The 21,000-nt window shown below is 44.8% G+C and overlaps 1 protein-coding gene across 4 annotated transcripts in view; it reads right to left on the reverse strand.

Annotated features, from left to right (window-relative positions):
• RBM47 (RNA binding motif protein 47) overlaps positions 1 to 12,493 on the reverse strand; it is an 88,490-nt gene extending 75,997 nt beyond the window's left edge. For 2 of the 4 annotated variants that reach the window (XM_077301749.1, XM_077301748.1), the window contains exon 1: positions 12,318 to 12,338. In XM_077301749.1, the coding sequence (XP_077157864.1) occupies positions 12,318 to 12,331 (14 nt within the window). In that variant the 5' untranslated portion in view covers positions 12,332 to 12,338. Of the gene's footprint in view, positions 1 to 11,018; positions 11,531 to 12,317 lie in introns of those variants that run through there. The other 2 variants (XM_077301754.1, XM_077301751.1) reach the window with 2 other exon arrangements.
• Between the last annotated feature and the right edge of the window lie 8,507 nt (positions 12,494 to 21,000).

The raw sequence follows: 21,000 nt of genomic DNA on the forward strand, positions 1-21,000 counted from the left end.
GATCACAAACAGGGAGGGGTTGGAAGGTCACACAAGATGTTGGCGATGTATTTGGGCTGGAAGATGTTCAGAGGAAGAGGAGGAGGGGACCCTGGGCATGCTCTACCTGGGGCCCTCATGAAACCTGGAACCAGCTCTGCCGGTATTTTTATCTGAACCAATTTCCACGCATTAATGAAGCAACCAGAACAGACTCTAGATTTGTGCCGTTTTCAATGTTGAACTTTCATCAGTGGTTGTTTCCTCCTACAATTATTAATTATTATTATTATTATTGGATTTATTTCCCGCCTCTCCCAATAGGCTCGAGGCGGGTCACATCAATCTTAACCCCATTAAAATTCCCATTAAAAGATTAAAACTACCAATATGATGGCAGAAGCCCCATCCCTCATCACTATCAGTATGAGATGGAGAGAAGAAAATGGGAGGGAGCGATGTTCACTTCCAACTCCCGGGGGGGGGGGAGCAATGTCCCTAATCTGCCGTCCCTAGCCTCAACCATAGACCTGGTGGAAGAGCTCCATTTTTCAGGTCCTGCGGTGCCCTCTGCAAGTATGTGAAACTTATCCTAACAAGTTTCCATTATTTCAATATTCAATATTCATCCTACTCAAAGTTGTAGTATAAACTCTACTGATAGAGTGAGCCTTCAGCCCGCAAGTATTGGAGAGCTTTGTCAAGAGACAACCACTGATGAAAGTTCAACATTGAAAACGGCACAAATCTAGAGTCCATTCTGGTTGCTTCATTAATGATTAAAATAGAGACAAGGCACAATTTGATGTTGGATTTAATATATTATTAAGGAATATTGTATAAATATTATATGTTATATACTGATTTTGATAGCCTGGGATAGGTTCTCTCCTTTTTCTGTTAGTGCACAATTATTGCTCAGATAGGCATTTCACTGACAGTTTTTAATGATGTTCAACTAAATGTTTTAATACGTCAAGAGTTCTGGCTGGTTTCAGTTTGCATATTTAATTGCAAATTGCTGTGAGCGACGAGGAAAGGGAGCATAGCAATCTAGTCAATAACTAAATATATCTAAACTGGTCTTCCTTTATTCGGTTCACATTGTACAGCCTCACAGAGGGAAGTTGAAAAGTACCCAGTTTCTAGAAATGTTGTTTTGAAATGCATTTCCACCATTCACGGAGGTTGTTGGGAGCTATCGGAAACCCCCTGTCTCCCTGCAATGGTACAGAGACAAGCTGTTTGCAAGGCTACAAATTCTGAACTCCAGTTCATGCAGAGGCCAATCAGATCCCACTTTGCATTGTCAGGATGACAATGGTTCATCACCCCCATTGTCTAATAGGTGGGAAAAGGGAACTTGTTCTCCATTTTTTGGTACCATTTAAACCTGTCATGTACCTGGGACTCTACATGGAAAAACACTTTGGAAAGGTATTCAGTGCTTTTGAATAGTCCTTTAATGCAGACTAGAAGGCAGGAAAGCTTGGTGGGGAAAAATAGCATTTGACTAGCTGGCGCTCTCAGATATATGCAAAGCCAAATTTTTATTTCTGGAACAGGATCCAACCTCTTCCTATATTTGCAGTCTGCCTTTCTCACTGAAAACTCAAAGCAGATTGTTCAGTGAAAGAAGATGCCACCCATATGAGAAGGCCTCTAAGAAGTAACACAGGCCAGGATTACAGAAATCTGAACAGGCACGGAATATTAGACAAAAATGGTATTACATGCAGTCACAGAAAGGCAAGGCATACAGCAAACAGATAATATACAGTGATTTATGCACTTGATAGCTGACATTTTGGCATTCTGAACTCATAGTGCCTGCCTACATCCCCAGGGAATGGATCTCAGAATGGATCTCAGGCAGTTGTACAGATCAGGGATTCCCAACCAAGGAGCCCTGAGCCTCTGGCCCTCACAGAGTGGTGTAGTGGTTAGGATTGTGGACTTCTAATCTGGCGAGCCCAGTTTGATTCCGCACTCCCCCACATGCAGCCAGCTGGGTGACCTTGGGCTCACCACAGCCCTGATAAAGCTGTTCTAACCGAGCAGGAATATCAGGGCTCTCTCAGCCTCACCTTCCTCTCAGGGGGTCTGTTCCGGGAAGAGGAAAGGGAAGGCGAATGTAAGCCGCTTTGAGACTCCTTCTGATAGAGAAAAGCGGCATATAAGAACCAACTCTTCTTCTTCTTCGGTAGGTGAGGCTGAGAGAGCCCTGATATTACTGCTCGGTCAGAGGAGGCAGCAAAAGAGAAGCATGAGGAAATTTCTAGGAGCGTGAAGGTGTTTGTGATTTTTTAAAATGAGGAAAACAGTGCACAAATCAAAGGCTCCCTGAGCCTTCGGGGAGGGCGGTATATAAAAATAAATAAATAAATAAATAAATAAATAAATAAACAAGCAAACAAACAAACAAACAAACAAACAAACAAATAAATAAATAAAGAATGCAAAAGCAAAGACACAGAGAAAGGAATGCAGGGGGGAGGAAGTAGTCAACAAAGGTGGGGAGATAGACAAGGCCAGGGAACAGATGCCTTGAGCTGGATGGTCCAGACTGGCCCAATATCATTTGATCTTGGAAGCTAAACAGGTCAGTCCTGGTTACTATGTGGAAGGGGAGACTACCACAGAAGTCCAGGGTTGCTACCCAGAGGCAGGCAATGACGAACCACCTCTGTTTGTGCCTAGCTTTGAAAAACCCTATAAGTTGGCTACAATTAGACAGCATTTCCCACCATTAGGCAACAGATCCGATGCAGAGAAAGGAGGCTGTGGTAGTGTGAGGTGTAGAAAAGACAATCAGGTGTAGCAACACAGAAACATGGTAGGGAAACGACCAAGATTGGTACACAGACAAAAGAAACTGTGCACTATGCAGATCCACAAAGAACAGGTGGGAGGGGTGGGAACCTCGGGCTTCTCTCCTCCTCCATCCCCCTCCTCAAGGGAAAGGGGAACAAAAACCTCCAGAAGACAGGTGGCACATACTCCAAATAAGTGGGCACTACTTCTGCCTGACTTCACTGTGGGCTGCACTTGCCCTGCTGTCTGATGCCCACAGAAAAATCTGCCCATAGAAACTATTAAAAATTCCTAATTCACAGTGATTATAAATATAAGGAGGTCCCTCCCACTGAAGCCAATGCAGCCTTGAGGTACTTAACTTGATTTAATTGTCTCCTTAGCCTCATCAGCTCTTAATACCCCAAAAGGAAATGTAGAGGTGGGGACATTTGTGGGGAAGAATCTGGAGAAAAGTGATACTTAATCAGATCCTCACCCGCAATCGCTCTAAACCAGAGGTGGCCGAACTGCGGGTCTCCAGATGTCCATGGACTATAATTACCATGGGCCTCTGTCAGCATGATGCTGGCAGGGGCTCATGGCAATTGTAGTCCAAGGACATCTGGAGACCCGCAGTTTGGCCACCCCTGCAAACTATTTCCCCCTACTGGAGGTTGAAATTCACTGTGGGGGAAGAGTGGAAGAAGTCCTTTATATCAGTGGTCCCCAACCTGCGGTCAGCGGCCCGGTGTCGGGCCGCGAAGGCCAGGGCGCCGGGCCGCGGTTCCCTCTCCCTGCCCCTCCCTGCAGTAAAAAACTTCCCAGGCCGCAAGCTTGAGGCCCGGGAAGCTTCTTACTGCGGGAGGGGGGGGAGAGGGAATCAGGGCCGCGCATGCGCACTGCGCGGCCGAAATCGGCATGAGCGGCACTGCCGCGCATGCACGGAACTGCCAGGCATGCGCGATTTCGGCCACACAGCGCGCATGCGCGCTGTGTGGGCGGGGCAGTTGCCCTGCCGGTCCCCAGCCGAAAAAAGGTTGGGGACCACTGCTTTATATGATCTCCTGCATGGCCACGAGACAAAGGACTATGGGCAGTTTTAATATAACATTCAGTTTGGCACTTTAATGTTTTAAAGTTTAGCTGCTGAGTTTGGTTTAATTAATTGAATGTTTATTGCATACTGGAATTTTATATGCATTTTGTCATTCTGTAATCTGCCCTCAGGTTTTGAATTAATTAATTAATTAATTAATTAATTAATATTGGTGAGAGTCATGAGATTGAAAAATCTGAAGAAATAAACCACAGATTATTATTTCCACTATGTAGTAAACCTGGATTATTTTATGCCCATTTGGTACCCCATATTCATTGCACAGCATTAAAATCCTGAATTCTTAGCAATAAAATGCACCAGTCATTTAGTGGAAAACATTCAAAATCACTTTTTAATACACTGTTTTCATATAATCTGCCTTAACTCTCTACAATCATTTTTACATGGGAAAGCTGGTTAAAGAAGGTGTTCCATGTAAGTAGGCGAAAACTCGTGAAACTAAAAATAACTTATTAGTCAGCTTATATATTTCTGATGCTAACAGTTCATAAAATAAACACATTTGGGCTTATGAATTCTACGTTTGTTTCTTTGAAGCCTCCTCTGAAAGTGATATATAAGGACAGCACAGGAGCACACGAAAACAATGTATTACAGAAAAGAACCAATGATCTGTGTGTGGCCAATATCTATGTATCTATGGCTGCAGAGTGGTAAGGCAGCAAAAATGCTGTCTGAAGCTCTGCCCATGAGGCTGGGAGTTCGATCCCAGCAGCTGGCTCAAGGTTGACTCAGCCTTCTAGCCTTCCGAGATCGGTAAAATGAGTACCCAGCTTGCTGGGGGGTAAACGGTCATGACTGGGGAAGGCACTGGCAAACCACCCCGTATTGAGTCTGCCATGAAAACGCTAGAGGGCATCACCCCAAGGGTCAGACATGACCCGGTGCTTGCACAGGGGATACCTTTACTTTTTATGGCTTTATTCACAGAATCTATGTATCCATCCATGGGGAGCTGATCTCTATAGTCCAATTCCAGGAGATTTCCAGACCACATCTGGAGGTTGGTGACTCCTGGTCAGGAATGTTCCTTGAGGTTTGGAGTTGGGGCCTCAAGAGTCCAAGGGTGGGCGGGAGCTTTTGCCATGGAGCCGGCCCCCAGGAAGGCCACAGTGCAGATGTGCATCCTAGTGCCTGATGTATTCCTGGGTTCAACGGGCTTTGCCTCTAACTTAAAATATTTTAACATTGCTTTTCCACCTGACCACGGTCCTTGACATAGCACATGCAAAACATGCAAAAACAACTGAGCCGCTAACATGTAAAGATATTTAAAAGTTCAATAAATGCACATGCCTTTCAAGTCTATTTCACTTTCAGTACTAGATGTTAAAATAACCTTTTCCCCCTCAATCATCTCAGAGAAGTAAGCAAGAAGCGGAAGTGATCAGTATTTACTGAAATATTGGCAGTGGCCTAAAGATTTCTGTTGACTAGGACGGAAGCACCATGAGCCGTGGAACTCTTGTAGAAATGCAAGGAGAGCTAGGGCTGTGACTAGCCCAAGGTCACCCAGCTGGCTGCATGTGCGGGAGGAGTAAGGAATCAAACCCAGGTCACCAAATTAGAAGCTGTAGCTCTTCACCACCACACCACGGTGCCCATGTTGGTGTGGTCTTGTACCTGCCTTCCCCCCTCTTTCCATGGCTAAAGTTAGCCTGGAAGGAAGGCATTTCCAGTCTGAAAGCTGACATGGAGGAAGGGAACAACCTCAGCATCAATCCATATTGCCCTACTGGTACTTCTGCAGCTGAAATACATGCATGGAGGTTGCAGATTCACCTAAAATCATGTGTGACTTGCTCCTATTTAAAGTATAGTATCAGCAGTACAGATTTGGGAATCGTGTGAGAATCTTCCCCTCTTCCCTGGAATGAAATTTGCTTCCAGATAGGGTTGCCAGGTCCCTTCTGCTCACCGTCCGGGGACAGGGGGTAGAGCTGCCGGATCCTGATTAGGGCTGAGTGCTTCGGTGCGGTTCGACCTCCTTGGTGGCCGAACCGCACCAAAGCGCTCAGCCCTAATCCTGATAGCTAACCTCCTGGATATTTGGGGATGGAGCCGGCAGAAGACAGGGACCTCCGTAGGATACAATGCCTCAGAGTCCATCCTCCAAAGCAGCCATCTTCTCCAGGAGATCTGATATTTGTAGTCTGGAGACGAGCTGTAATTCCAGAGGATCCCCAAGTCCTGCCAGGACGCTGCCATCCCTACCTCCATTCCAATGCAATATGCCAACCACAAAAACTATCCTAACAGAAGAAGCCATGGCCTTCAGCTTGCAAGACCTCAGCAAGGCTGCGAATGATAGGATGTATTGGAAGTCCTTACTTCATAGGGCTGCTGTAAGTCAGTAGCTCCCTGACCTTGTACTAAAGGAAAATATTTTTGGATAGACATTTGGGAAAGAACCATGGACTGTTGTTCTTCTATGATAACAAGCAGCGCAACTAATGTATGTTCAGAACTGGGCACTGGCTGATGAAAATGAGAGAACTTGCAGAACTGGCTAAACTTCCTTCACGGATTAGAGAATTTAATTCCAACCTCGTCTTTTATTATTAATTGGAAACCTCTTACAGACTTCTTGCAATATAGAGATAAAAATGACTTGATGACTTGTGGCTTTAGAGATGAAGGACGCTAATTGCGGTAATGACGACAAAGTTATTCAGGTATAAAGGTTTCATCTGTGTTAATGATCCAAGGTATGGAAGGCTGGAAACTCAACATTTGCTGTAATGAGACTGATATGACTGTTCTTTGCGCTTTCATTTTCTATCTTTTCCCTTCCAATGCTCTTTCTTCTCTTTCTTCCCCTCTTTTTTTATCTATTACTAAAAACTGTTTCGAACAGCAACCAAACATGTTCCCACATACATCCTGCCCAATGAAACATAGAAAAGGGCAATACACTTGATTTCATTTGTAAAATCTTTGCATCCAATCCTATACAGGTGCCACGAATGGCTCAAAGTAGTAAAACGAACTGTAAACCCGCCTTGCTTGTGTAGGGAAAGGTGTCCTGGGCAGGTTGTTAAACTCAGCATTTGCTAGAAAAAGGAAAGACTGAAAGGCTTGGATTAGAAATTAACGCAAACCTTCACAAGGGAAGGATCTAGATTTCCTACCTCCAGTGCCTCATCCCCAAGTCAAAACCCAAAGAGCTGTTGGATGTTTGGATGTTGATAAGAGAACACAGCAGCCTGGAGAATCTTTTTTCTCTGCCCTCAGCAAAAATGGAGCAATCCACAAGAACAGGAATCCAATAAATAACTCTCCCCCCCCCCCATGCTATACAATGGTAACTCTTCCATTCAGATTATCAGAGTATGTGGGGTGGGGGGCAGTTGGGGAGAAACACATGGGAACTAGTTGGAATGTTAGAAAACTGGCTAAGCAGGAGTGCTGCTTAAATTGTGTGTGTGTGTGTGTGTGTGGGGGGGGGGTCAGCCTTAAGCCACTCGCAGTTCCACCATAAACAAAGGAGATGTAAACCCCAGAAGAAGAATACTGATAAAAAATGTTTACTGACACATGGTAGACTCTATCTAGTCTATCACAGACAAAATGAATGTGTAAAACCAACACTCACAGATAAGATTAGGCTGACACACCGAGGCCATTGTTCAGTTATCTTGATTATTATCATTGACAATGGGAGGGCTTACTATATCTTCTCTCTCTTCTTCTTCTTCTTTTAAAGGAGTAATGGTTTTTGAGCAAAGAGAAAAAATACATACAACAGAACTTCCCTTAAAAGCTCCCTCGATTGTCCTTGGGAAAGAAGAAGTCATGTTTTACTGAACACTGTGTCACCACAAGCATTCAGGTTTTCACTGTATACTTCGTCTAGCAGGGGTAGTCAAACTGCGGCCCTCCAGATGTCCATGGACTACAATTCCCATGAGCCCCTGCCAGCATTTGCTGGCAGGGGCTCATGGGAATTGTAGTCCATGGACATCTGGAGGGCCGCAGTTTGACTCTAGCTAGATAAGGATGGCAGTTTCCCTGGAGAATATGGCATCGTTCAATCCCTGCTCTCCTCAGGCTCACTTCCCAAATCTCCAGGAATTTCCTAGAGTTGACAACCCTATCTTGTGGGGAGGGGGATAAGATGATTGTATACACACCCTCCCCATGTGACAGATGTCAAACTACAAAGTATGGTAAAAACAGACTTCAGATATAAACAGTCCTCACTTAACATGTGCATGTACTTAATAGAGATTTAGTTGGGCAGCAGCAGCAGAAGTGTTGGTTTTTATACCCTGCTTTTCCCCACCCAAGGGCACCTCAAAGCAGCTTGCAATTGCCTTCCCTTCTTCTCCCCACAACAGATACTCTGTGAGGTAGGTGGGGCTGAAAGAGCTCTGACAGGATTTCTCTTTGAGAACAACACTATCAAGGCTGTGACTAGCCCAAGGTCACCCAGCTGGCTGCATGTGTGGGAGGAGTAAGGAATCAAACCCAGGTCACCAAATTAAAAGCTGTAGTTCTTCACCACCACACCACGGTGCCCATGTTGGTGTGGTCTTGTACCTGCCTTCCTCCCTCTATCCATGGCTAAAGTTAGCCTGGAAGGAAGGCATTTCCAGTCTGAAAGCTGACATGGAGCAAGGGAACAACCTCAGCATCAATCCATATTGCCCTACTGCTACTTCTGCAGCTGAAATACATGCATGGAGGTTGCAGATTCACCTAAAATCATGTGTGACTTGCTCCTATTTAAAGTATAGCATCTGCAGTACAGATTTGGGAATCAGAGTCCAATGGGCCAATGAAACTTAACACAATAAAGCTGAAGTCACAGATGTCTCACATAATATAGCTCCAGAGGTAATTTATTTAAAATCTCTCCATCCTGCATTTCAGTTTAAGAAAACGTCACAGCAGAACCCAGAATGTAAAGCAGTCTGTGGCCATAGACTGATGGCTCATGAGATACTTCTAACATCTGAATTATGGGAAGCACCAAGACACAAGCTGGTGGTTGTTGGCTAAAACTACCACCTTTTCCCAACAATCAAACATATATATTTTTTAATGAAGATTAATAGCTATTCTGGTTCCAGCAATTAGTAGAACAAATGGTTAAAAATCCTGGAGGGGTTTGTGAGGGTATTTTTTGTTTTGGAAGCATGCAGCTCAGGAATCTATGCATCTCAGTTTTCAATCTCCTGCTCAGACGACCTTTGAAAAACAACGTCCCTTAGGGTGTCATTGGGCACATTTTGGGTTCATTTTCAAAGACCACATTTCTCCACCCGAAACCTGGTTTTCCCTCCAAGACATTTGCTACACACTCAGACATTACTTTGAGCTTCCCCATTAACAAGGCTGACTTTCCAGTCATCTGCGAGTAAAAACAAACCAACAAACCAGCTACATGTATACAGCTTCACAAACAGAGGCGTGTGTTAAATTAGGCACTTGGATCCCTAAGTTTTAACTTTCTTGGCTCCAGGTCTTATTATTGGATGCGTACAGCAGATGGGGTCGACCTCATACCTGTCCAAACACTCCACTGAGCAACGCTTGAAGCCTGATTCCAATTTCAGTGGTTGGAGGGAGGACTACTTAAGGGAAAGGAAAGCTCCTTCTCAGATGTCTGCATCTGCCCCACCATTCATTGTTATGACCCCACTAAGCTGCTGCAAACTGACCATGATGGCATGAGGGGAGATATCCATAACTTCCAACATACAGCGTGATGTTATTTATTTGCTTCATACATTGCCCGCCTCTGTCCATTGAGACTGAAGGTGGTTTACATGAGAATAAGACCTTTAAAGTTCAGGCTATATATATATATATATCGTACCAGAATGCATGCGCTTGAATAGAGATTTCACCCAAGTGATCAAGCATCTACACTTTAAATCAAGGTTTTCCAGATGGTTTGTGCTGCTGCAGTTCTACCTCTGTTAATTTATGCAAATATGTGGGGGGAAACATGAAAAATCTAGAAGTTTTATTTTTTTTTCCCCCTCCCAAATATCTTTAGAAAGCAACATAATTTGAGATGTAACGCTTGCTGGCTGTTCAACAAGACTCCAGTAGGTTCTCTAAAAATTCCCACAACCAGCATATTTCTGCCCTTATCTGCTTTTCCACAGTGTACATTGTACCCGGTTTGAAACCAGGCTCTGCTTCATACCACAAATGACCTTTCACCCTTGCAATCCGGCACCTGCAGCCCTTGCGTGCATGCTTCGGAAAAATAAGAGGAGGTTGCAGATTCTCTGGGAAGTGGCCAGAACGCCTAGCTAACTTGCTACATGTTTGTTGCAGGAGCACAAATAGTTTTGTTTCCCCTTAAAAATGATGTACGCTCAATGTTTTAAAGCACACAGTGTGTGGCTGTCTAAGATAACGTGGAGGGAGGGGAGAATCAAGGAGAGGTTTTAGAAGTCACGACTGTTAGATTCAAAACACCTCCGACAGCCAGATTCTGTGCAGAGGTCAACCCAGTAGGGCTTCGGGAAGCCCAACAAAGTGAGTTAGAATAAAAGGCAAACTCGGATACACAGAAACGTCCTTTACCTTCTCCCAATCGTGTTCTCAGTTTTGGAGTGGGAAGCAAGTTACAGTTTTCCAAGGACCAACAAAGTAAAAGTCCGACAAACAAAGTAACAGCCCCCAAATGATGCATTTTTCTTTAAAAGGTGCCACTAGGCTCCTTTTTATCTATACGAACAGATTCTGAACTTGGAAACCTGGTTGCTCATTTCCAGTTCCAGTCCTGAACTGCACTGAGAATGTCCCATATGTCATGTGTGTATATACATCTATATAAATATATACATAGTAATGTAACATATATTTAAAACGTGCACAATATTTTATACAACTAATATAGCTACAGATTCTGTTAATTTCAACAAATTGTTGAAATTAACAATTGCTCCCATCTACCTTCAAGAAGAGAAACAGACCATAATGGATTGTTTCACTTACAAATTATTAAGCTTTATAAATCACACAAGTCAACCTCATCCGCCAGGTTTCTTTCTTCAAAGAATCGCAAAAACTTTTGGAAACTCACTGGTGCTCTCCAGAAGATACAGTTTAAGAAGGCAGAACCCAAAACAGAAAGCCTGCACAGGCAAAAGTTACCTACCTGGATTGCACATCTGAAGTCAGCCCCCAGATTTAGCAGTATTCGAAGAAGACGGAAGGATTTCTGGTCTGCAACCTAATGCATCTTCAAGCTTTTTTTTTTTTTTGGTGGCACTGGCCTGCTCAAATGAGAAGTGTTGAGCAACTCCCTCCAATGCTACTCTCTGCAAGAAATCTCTTTCAGCCTTAACCCCCTCGGCTCAGTCTTGGCCTTTGGGAGTTTTCTGAAGACTGAAAATGTGCCCAGAGATAAACTTACAATTAGTGGAGCCAGCTGAGCAAAAATCCAGCCTTCTCATTGGCCCAGACCTCACATTCCAAAAGTGCTAAAATGGTGCTAATCAGAGGCAATCTCTTAGACTAAATTCCTGACTAGACATATTGCATTAAAGTTAAGCTATTCCGCTTGCAGGAGTGACGTTTCCCTGCCTACTGGCTGGAGGAGTGCAGGGCGAGGGGTCCTCAGGCTAAACCGGTGAGGCTCAGGAAAATGTTATGCGCCTGTCCCTCTTCTCCCCCACCCCTCCCGCACACCAGTTCTTTTCCCTCACAGTAGCAAGGCTGTCTCTTGTCTACTCCCAGCCCACAAACTCACCAAACCAGATTTTTTACTCACAACAAAAAAACAACTTCCCGTAAATCAGAACTGAAATATTACCCTCTTCGCTGAGCCCTTGCTGGCGAAAGACCAGTTGAACATTCCTCTTGTTTTGGCAAAGGTAAATATACCTTAATTTTAAAAGAGGAGGGGGAAACAAAAAAACCTGAACCTGCTGAGACCACATTGGAAGACAAGAGGAAAGAAAATTATGTACTGATGGAGTACCGATGCTGGGTGGTTTGGGGTTTTGTTTTGTTAGCTATACAGGATTGCTGACTCACCCTCTTAAGTCCCACAGGTTGCCAGAGAAACCAATTATTAACTAGTTTTAAACCTTCTCCACTCACCTGCCCGTAGAGTTACACCTTTGGGGGATGTTTTTACTAGCCTTGCTCTTGTGTTTTTAACGGCAGTCTGATTTCCAGCGCATTTCCAGCCGAGGTGACTTTTACCATCTACACCAACCCAGGCTATTTGACATGGGGACGATTAATCCAGGCTAATGACCACGTTCCATTTTGACAATCTCACTTTCTCCCCTCCCTGCCGTGCCCAGGGTGTACGCTCAATGACTTTTTGCAATTCCTAAACCGTCTTTATCATGAAAGGTATTGCAAAACGGATGCATATTTACTCAGATGCAGGCCCGACTGAGTGCCGTAGGGCAAATGTAAGGTATAAAGGACTAGAGTTACTCACCAAGGCCACACCATCGCTGGAATTGATGGGGAAAATATGATCCTCCGTGATGAAAGTGACCCTGTTTCTATCCCATTTTCACCAGCATGCTTGCTAAAAGAAGTTATCTTTTTTATTTAAAAAAAGGAACAAAAATAGAAACTAGCGGAGAAGCGATAGGGGCAAGCCTTTTTTCAACCTCCCTGGCTGGCAGTTACCGGGAGCCCCCAGATAAATCAAACAACGCAAGTGATCAGCCCATCCCACCCAGCCCCTGCCTTGGAGACTCAAGCAATCCGATCACTTTAAGCGAAACACAACCCTGTTTGCACAATAGGCAATCAGGCTTCAGCAATCTTATTCAGAACGTGTGACTACACACACACACACACACACACACACACAAAAACAACCCCTAAAAGAGGAAGGACCCACCCTCAAAGCCTTTTCTGAAAATTCCAATTCCTCCTTGCATTATTATGCAACTGGGGAGGGGTAAAAGTTATGGCCTCTTCTTTTTTGAATGGCTGTATTGGCCAGGATCCAAAGAGTTACTTTGAGCAAGCCCAAGGATTTAAACATGCCTCCTTGGATTCTTGTTCCTTCTTCAAACAATGCTCCAGGCTTTCCACCATCATGCCCGAGTCTAAAATTATAACAGTACTAAGCATCTAAGCATTCTACTATATTCAAAGTGTGTTACAGACATTGCCTTGCAGTACAGGAAGTTTCTTGGCTGGCAGTCTATGAACCCTTACCTGGGAATAAATCCTTTTGGACTCTCTGTGGTTTAATTCCAAGTAGACCTCTTTAGAATTGTTCCTTTTATCCTCTCCACAATGCGGATGGAAGGCTCCGGGCCAGCAGAAACAGAGTTACGCCTTCTAAACTCGAGTTGCCAGCTCCAGGTTGGGAGATTGTTAGAGATTTGCAGTGGAGCTAGGGGTAGGGCAGGACAGGGGGAGGGGAGGCTCCTTAACACGATAAAAAGCCATAGAATCCACCCTACAAAGCAACGTTTTTATTTGGGAGAACCTTTTTATCTGGGATGCCAGTCCCTACATGGGGCCCAGAGATCCCCTGGAGTTATTGCTCATCTCGAGACTAAAGAGGTTGAATTCCCCTGGAGAACAGGGCTGCTTTGGAGGGTGGACTCCATAACATCATTCCACTGAGGCCCCACCCCGCCCCAGTTCCCACCCACTTCCAGCTCACCTCCAAAGTCTCCAGGTATTTTCCAACACAGAGGTGGCAACCCTATCTGGAAATCAGTTGTAATTAAGGTTGCCAGCTTCAGGTTAAGAAATTCCTATAGTTTTGGGAGTAGAATTGAGAGGGGGGGGGACCTCACAAGGGTACAAAGCCATGGAAGGTGGCTTTCAAAGCAGCCATTTTCTCCAGGGAAACCTTTTGTCCAGAGATCATTTGTCATTCCGGAAGATCTTCAGGACCCACCTGGAAGTTGGCAACCCTAGTTGTCATGCCAGGTGTTCTCCAAGCCTTTCCTGGAAACTGGCAACTCTATGGGAGCAACGCTGCTTAAGATGGCCCTGCTGTCTCCATCCACACGCTGCCTGCCAGGCAAAACTGTGGCACTCAGGTTGATAGTTTCATGGCTTTTGCTGTTTGATCAGAGTTTCTATTTATGGAGAATTTTAAAATGTTGTTGCCTATTAGAGAGGGGCAGTTTGTCATTACTATAATTGTGATTGTTATATTATATATAATTGTTATTGTTGTGATTGTTATATTAATAATAATATAATAATAAAATATAATAATTAATATTATTAATTACATTGTTGTATTATTAATGATACTATTTTGAAAGTGAGATTGGAATCAGGGCCTTTCGGGTTTATGATGCGGCTTCTTAGGAGTCATGCTGCATTAGTGTAACAATTGTTATGTTAAACTCAAAGCATTCAGCGTGGCTTATTACATCTGCATACTAGTGCTAAGATTTTCCCAAAAACATTTGGATACTTTGATAAGAACATTAAGAGGAGATGAAATTCCCGCCTTAGGCTCCCTTAATTCTGGTCACTTTAATTTAACACTAACTACATCTCTGGCTGAGAAAGAGGGTGTGTGGTCTGAGTGTGGCACTTCCGAGAAGGAGGAAATTACCCTGAGAGTAGCAACCTGGAGACAAACAAGGAATGACACAGGGAAAGAAGATCTTGACCTCATTGTCCTAGTCTTCTTGGTGCTCTCCACATGGCCTCCTTTTTCTTCTCTTCTTTGTCCACCAGACTTTGTCTTTTCCAGCACAAGCATGCACAGGACTACTCAGAGTGGTGTGTGCATGAGCAACCATTATTCCAGAGTGACTAATATCTCAACGAGCAATTAATAGTTAGGATTGCCAGGCAGGAGTGGTTTAAGGATTCGTGAGGCCCGTCTGGCTCCACAGCCAGTTTCAGGATTCGGGGGGCCCGAGCAGAGTACAATTGTGATGGGAGCAGCCAGGCTGGGGGTGGAGGGACTGGAAAGGGGTGTCACTCTGAGGGTCCTTTAAGAGGGAAAAGGGGAGAAGAGAGAGGTTATGGCCCTGATCCATGGGGAGAAGACACCATGCGCAGCCCCTGGAAGTGTAAGGCCCATAGTACATCCTATTGCCAGTTCCAAGTGGGGAAATACCTGGAGATGTGTACGTGTGTGTGTGTGTGAAGCCTGGGAGGTTGTGGAGGGGAGGGACTTCAATAGAATACAATGTCATGGAGTCCCTTCTTCAAAGCAGCCATTTTCTCCGGGGAAACTGATTTCTATTGCCGGGAGATCACTCCGGAGGTTAGCACCCTTCTCTAATAGCCCCTCTCTGCCCTTTCTCTTGGGCTGCTATCACCACTTGCTTTTCCTTCCCATGAAGTGCCTGCAGCAACGTCTCTCCAAAAAGCCACACACCTTTGCTCCAGGTGGGCAAATGACAACAACCCTTGTCATTTGACATCTCCACCAGGGCTGCTGCTTCTCCTCCTGCCCCGCCCGCTCGTCAATACGGGGGCAAGAGGTCAATGGCCTCTCTTCTCCATCCCAGACCAAGCCCTCCCCCACACTCCTTACTGCTTTATTTATACCGCTCCCACGGAGCGGTGTAAAGATGATGGGGAAATATGTGACTAGCTAGTGGCTAGGTAGTGTGTAATCTCTATGCGTATTGGTTGAAGTATTGGCCTAGGATATGGCAAACCCCAGCTCAAATCCCCGTTGGCTGTAAAGCTTGCTGGGTAACCTTGAGCCACTCACATTTTCTCAGCCTAACCTACTTAACAGGGTGAGGAGAAGAGACCCAAGCGTTCTTGCCCAGCACTCCTTGGAGATGGGATAAAAATGTAATAGGATTACCCAGTTTTGAAAAGCAAAAAACAAGAAAACACCCACAATGTATTTCCCAAGGGACGGCTTCAAACAAGGGATCACTATGACAAGTCCCATTTTCAGCACCTCTACCACTTAAGCTGTGATAATTGCTATTAACTAGGATCATTCTAACCTCCCAACTCCAAAAGAGGATATTTTCAGTAGTTTTCTTAAAAAGAACCCAGGAGAGGAAGGAAACCAAAAAAAGAGGACATATCCTCTAAAAAGACAAAGGAGGGGTGTACACGAATACTCAAAATGGCGGGCACTGCAAAAACCCAAATGGAAACATATCTGCATTGGCCAGCCCCCATTCATGCCCTGCTAGCTCTGGGTTCAAAAAGTGAGATTTGGATTTCTGTGGAGCAACTGAAGGGGCAAATTGGGTCTTCGCCAGAAGAGGGGGATTTAAATGCTGAAATGGACAAAAAACTTGACCTTATGCAAATAGAAATTTGAGCCGAAATCCTAGTGTGGAAATAGTCAGAGAGAAATGATTGTGGTAGATCCTCAGCATCCCTCACAGACGTACGAATCCCTGGGCAGAGACAACGGCTGTCGAGTCTGTAGGAGAGATTAGTTCCTTGGTTAGAAGCTAGTTACAATTACCACCTTTATCTCTGGTTGGGACTTGAAACCTTATAATATGTCTTCCGCCAGGGCAAAGTGTGGCTATACCTCAAACAGGTCTGAGGCAAACCTGGCCTTGTTTGCGCTCTTCTGTTTTGACTAGGACTGAAATTGGGCTTTTAATAAAGTTTCAGCAAAAACAAAAGTTACTGAAGTGAAACAAACATTCCAGCACAAATTGTCCCCCGAACCTGGCAAGCAATTTATTAATGAGTCATAAAAATAGAATAGTAGTAGTTTTCAAGTCAGATTTAAAACCGTCATTAAATTTTCTTCAAGGGTTTTTAATAAAAGAGTTTTCCTCAAGTGGACAAATATTTCAGTACAAAGGAACCTGCTCCTTTATGTTCTGGGAATGCATGAACTACAAATTGAGGTTTGAAAGTTACATTACTGCAATCATTTTAGAGATATAGTTTTTTAATGTTCATAATATTTCCCCTGGGTACAGAAATCCAGGATCAATCCAGGAACACCCTCTCTGTGTGCGGTCCTCCAGATGTTCATAGACTACAATTCCCATGAGCCCCTGCCAGCTCATGGGAGTTGTAGTCCAAGAACATCTGGAGGACCACTGGTTGACTACTCCTGCCCTAGATCTTTATGCAGCTTCCTCTGCCACTGGAATGAATGGAGGAGTGCATGCAGAGTCTTCAAGAGTTAAAGATAAAAACATGAATTTTTCTCAGCATAGAATGTTCCCTCTAATTCCCCCCCCCCCCCTGCAGAGCATTATAGAACTGCTGTCCTCTTTCAATGGACAGAGGGCAGGGTGAGATCCTGTGTGGCTCCAGATTGATGCTGAGCAGAGCTTCCTGTGCCAGTGAGTGACTGCTCATGTGCAAGACTTAGAGGGAACATTGGAAACAACATGGAAGTGAAACTGATGCAAAGTGCCACAGAGGCATTTCTGCAGGAAACGGTTGGTTTAAAGGCCAAAGCCAGCTCCAGTTGTGTATTTCTACATACGTTTCCAGCCGGTGACTCTAACCCACCAGCTCTTCCGCATCCTTAAATGCTACTTCTAACAAATCCAGGGCCAAGAGTGTGTCAGACACTATGAGCCATCGTTCTGATGCTGCCTGTGGCACAAATGCGCACGTGCCAGGAAAATATGGAAAGAAGTGAAGGAGATTTTTGGGGGAGGAGACCTTCCGTCCCCCTCTTTCCCCTGTTTGTGTCTTTCCATCTCCCCACAAAAGGATCCACTAACTCTTCAGCCAGCCCGTTTCCCCCACAGTTCGATTTTTCCTGTGTTGACTCTTCTCTTGCAGTAGCTCCTTCCATTCTTCCTGGCCTGGCTCCAACTTGGATTCCCTCACCTCCTCGACCTAAGGGATGCCAGCCTCTGCGTGGGGCCCGAATTCCTCCCAGAATTACAACTAATCTGCAGACTTCAGATATATGTGCTCCAAAGGAAACGGTAGCTACGGAGGGTGGACTCTCACCAGTCATCCTGTCCTTGCGGCTTCGGCAGCCTAAAATACTGCCCAAACTCTGCCGTTGTCCCACCCCCCCACCCCCTACCGCCATGAGCCATCTGAGTTTGGGAGTGGTGGTTAATAAATACGCGTATAAATAAATAAATGTATATAGATTTGAAGCTGTGATTTATAGTTCATCGCACAATGCAATTAACACATTGCTAAGTGAACAGAGGTTTAGAATCCTTTTCTATTACTACATTCTTTATTTTATTAAGGTTAAAAGGAAGTGGGTTATTTGACACAAAGTAAGAACTGATCTAAGATTTGGCCAAGCCATGCGTAATTCCAGAAATGACAGTAAATGAAGCCATATTTCAAATTCCCTAGAAATCTTTAAGAGAGGGGGTTAGAAGGCGGGGGGGGGGGGGAATGTGTCCAGAAAACCAAGGTGGAGCATACGTATCATTTTGAGGTGGTGCATAGTGATATGTTCTTTATCCTTATGCTTGAGCTGGTTGAAATAAAAGGAGGGGTTAAGTTTTGTAAGACATGCTTTTGAGTGTGTAGCATAATAAGAACAATGTAATTAGTGTTTTGTCAGCAGGCTTGCCAAGGTCATTTTGAATAGCTCCTGCCAGAATTGTACCTAATGTAAGAACTGGTTTTCTCTAAATTTCCTGAACAACATATTACCCGCAGAAGACCTACGGACAGACACATGTCTTCCGACTGTCCCCATCTAGCAGGTGCAGCCATTATTTTGCCCACCTGGCATACAGGTTGCTCATTTGATATTCTCTTATAAGAACTGGATAATGTTGAGAGGTGGTGTGGAATAGTGGTTAGAGCAAGTCCTCAGAGACCTGGGTTCAAATCCTTTCTTAGCCAGGAAGCTCATTTCACACCCTTACTGCACAGGAGGTGCTGTGCTGTTCTGCTGCCTGGTTTCTGACTTGGGGCAGGTCACCCTGATTCTTCCCGACACCACACAGGGGCACATTTAGCCTGCTACACACACACACACCAGTCCATCCTGGATTTGTGCTCCTTCATGAGGCAGCCGGGGCAGCAAGTTTCTGCTGCATTGCAGGGCAGCGTGCACCTTTTGTCAGTTATTTGTGATTGTGTAACAACGTAATACCATGTTCTTACACAAAAAAAGAAATGCCCTGTATGATGCAGTGTGGCCGAGCCGCCTGGGGCATTTCTTTTTGTTTTTAAGAATGTGGTATTGTAGGCAGGGGTGGGGAGAAGCCGGGACAGGACGGCCTGATTTTCCCCTTCCAGACGGCCCAGGCCCGACCTATGCCCCGATCAGAATGTGGATTTGTCCACGTTCTCTTGCTGTGGGCCACTGAGGGTCTGAGTCACGCCTGGCCCTGGGCCGCCCCGGACTGGCACCAACGTCACCAGGAAGCAGGAATTCAACACGATATTAGATGAGCAGTGAATCGGACCAAATTCCTGGTTTGGAGGTGGTCTCAGTGACCTCTGTAGGTTGCTGTCTCTCAGATGCATCATGAGAATCAAATGGAGAATGTGGTAGGGTGTCTTGGAGACTTGGAATGGGCAGGACAGCCGGTCTGCTTAAGACAGCAGCCCCAGATAGCCCCCCATGATGAGGGGAAGAGGGGAAGAGGCATTGCAAGCAAAGTATGGAAACCAGATAGAAGATGGCCCTATTGCCCTTTGATCATGAGCTTTTTGGGGGGAGGAAGGGCAGTTCAAACCAGTTCATTTCTGGAGTCAGGACGCCATTCTGAGAATGGCTTACTGAAGGGGGGAATATATTTTGCTTGAGCTTTAATAGCTGCAGAAGCTTTTGATTATTTGTCTCCTACACAAGATGCTGAATGTCTGCCTGAAGTTGGGTTGACAACCTCCGGGTGGTAGCTGGAGATCTCTGGAGATTACAGCTGATCCTCAGGCAAAGGGTCACATTGTGAGATGAACTCTATGGCATTATAGAGATTGAATTATAAATAAAACAAAGTCCCTCCCCAAGCCTCACCCTACTCAGACTCCCGCCCTCCCCCCCCCCCCCAAATCTTCAGGTATATTCCAACCTAGGGCTGGTAACCTTAGTCTGCAGGCCTCAAAGGGAAAATATTAATATTAATTAATATTAATAAGCAGCCCCCCCTCCCAGACAGAAGTGATATCAGAGTTGTCATAACCTATAGGGAGTTCTCTTTTCATGATTAGAACATTAACATCTACTGCAGACAGATTCAGATTCAGATGAGTACCTTTATTGGCATAAAACTACTGCAGACAATAACCTTATGTTGAACCTCGTTTCCCTGTGACTTTTACAGCCTTCATATTTTCAGCCAGTGTTTCAGAGCTGCTCGGAGTTGCCGTTCTGCCAAAACCTGAACCCCAATTAAACTGCAAGTAAAGAATGTTACTCCCTTCAAAGGGTCCTTTATGCGCCGATTCCTCTTTTTATCCATTTTCCTGTGATTTCTTCCCCTCTTGCTGTTGCCGGCTAGCTAATGAGCCTTTCTGGGTTGATTTAGTTTCTTGGAATGGCTGAGTCTTGCTGTAGAATGTTAAGCTGTCTAAACCCATTCAGCTCCTTTTGCCTGGAAGTCCCATCACCTGCTGGAGTCAGCATTTCAAAGAGTGAAATGTCGTCGCAACCAAAGGGACGTTTGAGGACTGGTCTTCAATCTAATCTCAGAAGAGCTCGAGGTATTTCTGTTTACGATTCCTTCCACACTTGGGAAAAACAGAGCATTTGCTGGTAGATGATGATGATGATGTCATCCGTTCAGTTATGCTTCACTCTCTGCGATTCTATAGGAAAGTATCTGCCATGCATCCCTGTCTCTGACTGCTTCTTTCAGTTGGTTCATGGTCATCCCTGTATTGGTTTTGATCGTGTCGAGCCAGCGGATCCTTTGGAGACCACGTTTCCTTTTGCTGCTGACCATGCCGAAAATTCATGATTTTTCTAAGTGAGTTTGATCGCATGATGTGTCCAAAGTACACATATAGCTTTAGCCGTAATATCTTCCCTTCTAATGACATAGTTGGTTTGCTCCTCTCTAAAACCGTCTTGTTGGAAACTTTGGCTGTCCAAGGCATTCGCAGCATTCGTCTCCAACACAATAATTCAAAAGCATCTATTTTCCTCCTGCCTTCCTTCTTCAGGGTCCAGCTTTCACATCCATATCTTGTTATGGGGAAGACAACTTGGGTGCAAATATCACGTAAGCAGGATGACTAACCAGGTATTACTGTTCGGATGTAAATCCACAGGTTGCTTTCACGTTGGC

Source organism: Paroedura picta, chromosome 10 (assembly GCF_049243985.1).
Source record: "Paroedura picta isolate Pp20150507F chromosome 10, Ppicta_v3.0, whole genome shotgun sequence".
In the NCBI taxonomy this organism is placed as follows: Eukaryota; Metazoa; Chordata; class Lepidosauria; order Squamata; family Gekkonidae; genus Paroedura; species Paroedura picta.